This window comes from Coregonus lavaretus, assembly GCF_964263955.1.
Source record: "Coregonus lavaretus genome assembly, chromosome: 3".
Classification (NCBI taxonomy): Eukaryota; Metazoa; Chordata; class Actinopteri; order Salmoniformes; family Salmonidae; genus Coregonus; species Coregonus lavaretus.
The window spans coordinates 50,043,458-50,050,957 of record NC_139990.1 but is presented as its reverse complement, the minus strand read 5'-3'; the positions used below and the strand labels follow the sequence as shown (position 1 = coordinate 50,050,957).

General features: G+C 47.9%; 1 protein-coding gene across 1 annotated transcript in view; it reads left to right on the top strand.

Annotated features, from left to right (window-relative positions):
- itga10 (integrin, alpha 10) overlaps nt 1-7,500 on the top strand; it is a gene marked incomplete at both ends in the record, with an annotated part of 43,720 nt that overhangs the window by 7,185 nt on the left and 29,035 nt on the right. The window contains 2 exon segments of the mRNA XM_084150307.1: nt 3,963-4,074; nt 6,905-7,014. Coding sequence (XP_084006433.1) covers nt 3,963-4,074; nt 6,905-7,014 — 222 coding nt within the window.

The following is a 7,500-nucleotide window of genomic DNA, read 5'->3' as shown; positions in this document are numbered from 1 at the left end:
ATTTATACAGTAATTAATATTCAACATGTCCACATCTGGGATTTGAACTCACAACCTTTTGGTTCACAGCATGCCAAGCTTCCTGCAACGCCACCATGTCTGTGTCCGTTATCAGCTAATCTGATTATTCTCTCATCATTGATTTGATGTAGGGTTTTCTGTATACAGTGGGGGGAAAAAGTATTTAGTCAGCCACCAATTGTGCAAGTTCTCCCACTTAAAAAGATGAGAGAGGCCTGTAATTTTCATCATAGGTACACGTCAACTATGACAGACAAATTGAGAATTTTCTTTCCAGAAAATCACATTGTAGGATTTTTAATGAATTTATTTGCAAATTATGGTGGAAAATAAGTATTTGGTCACCTACAAACAAGCAAGATTTCTGGCTCTCACAGACCTGTAACTTCTTCTTTAAGAGGCTCCTCTGTCCTCCACTCGTTACCTGTATTAATGGCACCTGTTTGAACTTGTTATCAGTATAAAAGACACCTGTCCACAACCTCAAACAGTCACACTCCAAACTCCACTATGGCCAAGACCAAAGAGCTGTCAAAGGACACCAGAAACAAAATTGTAGACCTGCACCAGGCTGGGAAGACTGAATCTGCAATAGGTAAGCAGCTTGGTTTGAAGAAATCAACTGTGGGAGCAATTATTAGGAAATGGAAGACATACAAGACCACTGATAATCTCCCTCGATCTGGGGCTCCACGCAAGATCTCACCCCGTGGGGTCAAAATGATCACAAGAACGGTGAGCAAAAATCCCAGAACCACACGGGGGGACCTAGTGAATGACCTGCAGAGAGCTGGGACCAAAGTAACAAAGCCTACCATCAGTAACACACTACGCCGCCATGGACTCAAATCCTGCAGTGCCAGACGTGTCCCCCTGCTTAAGCCAGTACATGTCCAGGCCCGTCTGAAGTTTGCTAGAGTGCATTTGGATGATCCAGAAGAGGATTGGGAGAATGTCATATGGTCAGATGAAACCAAAATATAACTTTTTGGTAAAAACTCAACTCGTCGTGTTTGGAGGACAAAGAATGCTGAGTTGCATCCAAAGAACACCATACCTACTGTGAAGTGTGGGGGTGGAAACATCATGCTTTGGGGCTGTTTTTCTGCAAAGGGACCAGGACGACTGATCCGTGAAAAGGAAAGAATGAATGGGGCCATGTATCGTGAGATTTTGAGTGAAAACCTCCTTCCATCAGCAAGGGCATTGAAGATGAAACGTGGCTGGGTCTTTCAGCATGACAATGATCCCAAACACACCGCCCGGGCAACGAAGGAGTGGCTTCGTAAGAAGCATTTCAAGGTCCTGGAGTGGCCTAGCCAGTCTCCAGATCTCAACCCCATAGAAAATCTTTGGAGGGAGTTGAAAGTCCGTGTTGCCCAGCGACAGCCCCAAAACATCACTGCTCTAGAGGAGATCTGCATGGAGGAATGGGCCAAAATACCAGCAACAGTGTGTGAAAACCTTGTGAAGACTTACAGAAAACGTTTGACCTGTATCATTGCCAACAAAGGGTATATAACAAAGTATTGAGAAACTTTTGTTATTGACCAAATACTTATTTTCCACCATAATTTGCAAATAAATTCATAAAAAATCCTGAAAATTACAGGCCTCTCTCATCTTTTTAAGTGGGAGAACTTGCACAATTGGTGGCTGACTAAATACTTTTTTCCCCACTGTAGTAGTTTAATGTTGGTGGGGCATATTACTCATTTTTTATGTTTCTCCTTAATCGCTATGATAAATAAAATATTTTTACTTGAGTGTACTTTTAACAGAGCTGAGATTTACTTTGAAGTGCAAAGTGTAGCAATACAGATTAAATCAGTCGTTGACATAGACACGGTGGCATAGCAGGAAGATTTGTGTGCTGTGAACTAAGAGATTGTGAGTTCAAATCCAAGGTGAGGACATGTTGAATAATAATTACTGTGTATATGAACATGCACAATGTAATCGTGTGTCAAATATGTAAGTTGAAAACATTGTATGTCAAAAGCATTGTTTGTGTGTGTGTAACTAGTTTCACAGCCTTTTTTAGTTAAGATGTCAAATAATAATTTCTAGTTGAATAAACATATGAGGTAAGTTGAGCAAACACATAACTTTAAATTGACAACATTTTGGTGTACATTTTCTGAAGTTGGAGCTATGTTTTAAACCAACTAAAAATGTTAAGTTCAGGTAACACCTTGATCGAGAAGTTGAGTAAACTTCAAAAGGCTGTGGAACCAGTTACTTAAAGATGACTATGCAGAAATCGCTCTGCCATTTACTGGTTGCTAAAATTCTAATAGTTTGCCAATTTTCAGTTTATGTGACAAAACAAGCAAGTATAGCGTAGAAAATCATTCTACCATCCATAACCAAAAATATTGTATTTTCAGCTGTTTGAAGCTGGTGTACAAAGCCGAAAGTAAAAGATGCAAAAACGAAACTTAAGAATGGAAAGCATAGAAATAGCGCACATAGAACAGATCTACCGCTTTTTAGACTTGCTTTCAATGAGAATGACAGATCTATAACTCATATTTCTATGTGAATTTGGTCAGGTCTCACAACAAGTAAAATATTGCAGCTATAATCATTTTTTACAGTGTGTTGGTTAGGCCTGTATGTACACTATGTTTGTGGTTCTAGCATGGGTTAGGTCCTGTATGTACACTCTGTTTGGGGTTCTAGCCTGGGTAACCGTTAGGCCTGTATCTTCATTGCATTTATATGCATTACAGTTGGGGGTGCTTGCTAAAGTGTTCTGGTGTCTGTGAGTCTATTTTAGTGTGAAGGCACTCCACAGGTCTCCTCTCTTTAAATTAAATCATCATAAAGAGTGTAGTGTGGCTTTTATTTTGACAGTTGGCCTGTGTGTTTCCATGTCTGTTTTCTCAGTCACACCCCACCCCTGGGCGAGTCAATGAACTATCCTTCTTCTTCCATTCCTTTGCTTGCTCCGTCGCTCTACCTCTTTCTCTCGTTCTTCTGTACCTCTTGCTTTCCCTCTACCCTCTCTTTCTCTCTCCTTCTCCGCTCTCTCTCTCTCTGTCTGTATAAAGGGCAGGTTTGTACGGTATAACAGGGAGCTACTATACTACATCATTTTTATAACCCACAACCTCCCCCCTCTCTCCCTCCCTCCCTCTTTCCCCGTCTCTCCCGCTCCTTTTCCCCTAGACTGAACTCTCTCTTTCTCAATTCAATTCAATTCAATTTAAGGGCTTTATTGGCATGGGAAACATATGTTTACATTGCCAAAGCAATGTAAACTCTCTCTCTCGCTCTCTCTCTCTCTCTCTCTCGCTCCCTCTCTCTTTCTCTCTTTCACTCTCTCCATTTCCCTCACCTCCAACCCCCTCTCTCTAACCACAGCCCTTTTCTCCCTACAACCCCAGCCCCTCTCTCCCCACAACCCCAGCCCTTCGCTCCCCACAACCCCCTCTCTCCCCACAACCCCAGCCCCTCTCTCCCAACAACCCCAGCCCTTCGCTCCCCACAACCCCCTCGATCCCCACAACCCCAGCCCTTCTCTCCCCACAATCCCAGCCCCTCTCTCCCCACAACCCCAGCCCTTCTCTCACCACAACCCCAGCCCTTCTCTCCCCACAACCCCAGCCCTTCTCTCCCCACAACCCCAGCCCTTCGCTCCCCACAACCCCCTCTCTCCCAACAACCCCAGCCCTTCGCTCCCCACAACCCCCTCGATCCCCACAACCCCAGCCCTTCTCTCCCCACAATCCCAGCCCCTCTCTCCCCACAACCCCAGCCCTTCTCTCACCACAACCCCAGCCCTTCTCTCCCCACAACCCCAGCCCTTCTCTCCCCACAACCCCAGCCCTTCTCTCCCCACAACCCCAGCCCTTCTCTCACTACAACCCCAGCCCCTCTCTCCCCACAACCCCAGGCCTTTCTCTAACCTTCTGTCTGTTGTTATGTTCCCTCAGGTTTGTGTGAGTGTTTCAACATCGATGTTAAGCGGCCTCGTATCTACACTGGTCCAGAGGAGGCCCTGTTTGGTTTCTCTGTGCTACAGCATGACAATGAGGGGGAGAAATCGTGAGTACCAAAGTCTGTATGTGTGTGTGTTTGTCAAAGGTCAAAAAGGGGGTGCTTATATTTGTCCTGTTTCACTGCATGTACAAGTGGGTAACCTGTACGAGTGTGTGGTGTGAAATGTAAATGTGATTTTTGCATATCCCAACTCCCCCTGAGACACCCTCGAAGAGGTCACGGCCAGGGATCAGCCATTATTGATGGCGACCCTGGAGAGATTAGGGTGAAGTGCCTTGCTCAAGGGCAGGCTATCTGCTGCCCTCCATACTATCTGCTGCCCTCCAGGCTACCTGCCTCCCTCCAGGCTACCTGCCTCCCTCCAGGCTACCTGCCACCTTCCAGGCTACCTGCCTCCCTCCAGGCTACCTGCCTCCCTCCAGGCTACCTGCCGCCTTCCAGGCTACCTGCCTCCCTCCAGGCTACCTGCCACCCTCCAGGCTACCTGCCTCCCTCCAGGCTACCTGCCTCCCTCCAGGCTACCTGCCGCCCTCCAGGCTACCTGCCGCCCTCCAGGCTACCTGCCGCCTTCCAGGCTACCTGCCTCCCTCCAGGCTACCTGCCTCCCTCCAGGCTACCTGCCGCCTTCCAGGCTACCTGCCACCCTCCAGGCTACCTGCCGCCCTCCAGGCTACCTGCCGCCCTCTAGGCCAGGGGTTCCCAAACATTTTCACTCGGGGCCCACTTCCAGCATTGGGAACATCCCGAGCCCCCCTACCGAGGATGACTTTGTGTACGGGTGCGGTGATGATGAGGAAGGGAAGGCTTTCCTGGTGCATGGGTCCCATGGTGAGGTTGAGTGGTGCTGTGATGTGTGTAATAGTGCCGGATCCCAATGGTCGATTATCCAGGGTTTGGACCGGAAAAGGAGAGGAGAGCGGGTACGAGGTTCAGGGAGGAGGAGAGGGCCTGGTCGATTAAATTCCATGCGGCACAGGAGTCCAATAGAGCTGTAGAGACAACAGCCAGCCAGTGAAATGGAAACCAGAAAGGGTTTGGCGGAAAACGATGATGATGGAATACTTACGCCTACCCTGGGAGACAGAAGATCACGGGGCCGCCCCTCTGCCCAAGTGGACCCCGGGTTAGGACGCACCGGACACCACTAAAGCTGGTGCCCCTCCTGGCCGCAATAGGGACAGAGACCCAGTTGTCTCCGGCGATGCCTCTCTGCCGCGGAGAGGTGTGTGGACGCTACCTCCATGGGTTCAGGCTCTGCCTCAGGACAGCCAAAGAAGGAGGATGAGGAGAGAGGTAGGTGGAGGCGCTCCCGATGAAGGTTATCCAGACGGATGGCCATCGCGATGATTGCGTCCAAGGATAGGTTGTCATCCCGACACGCTAACTCCGTCTGGACCTCTTCGCGCAGTCCTCTCCGAATAGAGTGCGGAGCACCGGCTCATTCCATCCGCTGGAGGCTGCCACAGTCCGAAAGGTGAGGGCGTACTCTGCAGCGGTCTGGGCACCCTGCTGGAGTTGGGGAAGTCTATCACATCCCTCTCTGCCCTCTGGAGGATGGTCGAAGACTGCCCTGAACAGAGCCATGAACCTCTCATAGGAAACCAGCTCCTCCTCTCCTCTCTCCCAGACGGCCGTAGCCCACTCCAACGCCCGCCCGGTCAGCAGGGAAATGACCGTGGCAACCTTGGAATTCTCGGTGGTGTGGTCTCCCGTCTGATGGGCGAAATAGAGGGAGCACTGGAGCAGGAAGCCACAGCATTTTGATGGAGTACCGTCATACTTCTCCGGAAGGGACAGTCGGGCATCGCTGACCTGTTGCGGAAGGCTGGGTAGGCTGGGGGACTGGCTCACTGTGACGACCCGTGGTAGGAGGCCCTCTGATAGGGGTATGGAGAGCCTCTCTGGTGGTGTCGAGGCGATGGAGAACGCGGAGGACCTCCTCCATGGCCGTACCCAGTTGCTCCAGCTGGTCATGGTGTTGGTGGAGTAGATGACCCTGTTCGTTGACTGTCTGGAAGATGGTTTTATCCTCTGCTGCTTCCATATTGTGAGGCAGTATTCTGTTACGTATACGCCGGGAGTCAGGAAGCAAGTGCAGAAGGTGAGTTTAATAAAGATAAATGCAGATTAACAAAACAAGAGAAGCGTACAGAACATGAATCAAAAACAAACCAATACTGCCTGTCAGAGGAAGGCCCTCAAAATTGTCAAAGACTCCAGCCACCCTAGTCATAGACTGTTCTCTCTGCTACCGCACGGCAAGCGGTACCGGAGTGCCAAGTCTAGGTCCAAAAGACTTCTCAACAGCTTCTACCCCCAAGCCATAAGACTCCTGAACAGCTAATCATGGCTACCCGGACTATTTGCACTGCCCCCCCACCCCCATCCTTTTTACGCTGCTGCTACTCTGTTAAGTATTTATGCATAGTCACTTTAACTCTACCCACATGTACATATTACCTCAACTACCTCAACTAGCCGGTGCCCCCGCACATTGACTCTGCAACGGTACCCCCTGTATATATAGCCTCCCTACTGTCACTTTATTTTACTTCTGCTCTTTTTTTCTCAACACTTTTTTTGTTGTTGTTTTATTCTTACTTTTTTTGTTTAAAATAAATGCACTGTTGGTTAAGGGCTGTAAGTAAGCATTTCACTGTAATGTCTGCACCTGTTGTATTCGGCGCATGTGACCAATAAAATTTGATTTGATTTGATTTGATTTGATTTGACAGTTTGGGAACCTCTGCTCTACGCTACCTGCCGTCCTCTAGGCTACCCCTGTGTGTGTGTGTGTTTCAATTAGTGTATCTGTGGTAGGATGCATTAATAAAATCCTCTTACCTGATTGGCTGTGTGTGTGTTTGTGATCCAGGATGCTGGTTGGTGCTCCTTGGGATGGCCCGCCCAATACCAGGAGAGGAGACGTGTACAAATGCATCGTGGGAGAGGAGAGGAACTCCAACTGCACCAAAACCAACCTGGGTGAGAGAGAACCACAAATCTTTGATCAGCTTACCCTTTCCTGATCCTAATCTTAACCATTATGGGGAGAAATACTAAACTGACCATAGCTCAGCATCTACACTACCGTTCAAAAGTTTGGGGTCACTTAGAAATGTCCTTGTTTTCGAAAGAAAATTAATTTTTCTGTCCATTAAAATAACATCAAATTGATCAGAAATACAGTGTAGACATTGGTCATGTTGTAAATGGCGATTGAGCTGGAAACAGCTGATTTTTAATTGAATATCTACATAGGCGTACAGAGGCCCATTATCAGCAACCATCAGTCCTGTGTTCCAATGGCACGTTGTGTTTGCTAATCCAAGTTTATCATTTTAAAAGGCTAATTGATCATTAGAAAACCATTTTGCAATTATGTTAGCACAGCTGAAAACTGTTGTGCTGATTAAAGAAGCAATTAAACTGGCCTTCTTGAGACTAGTTGAGTATCTGGAGCATCAGCAA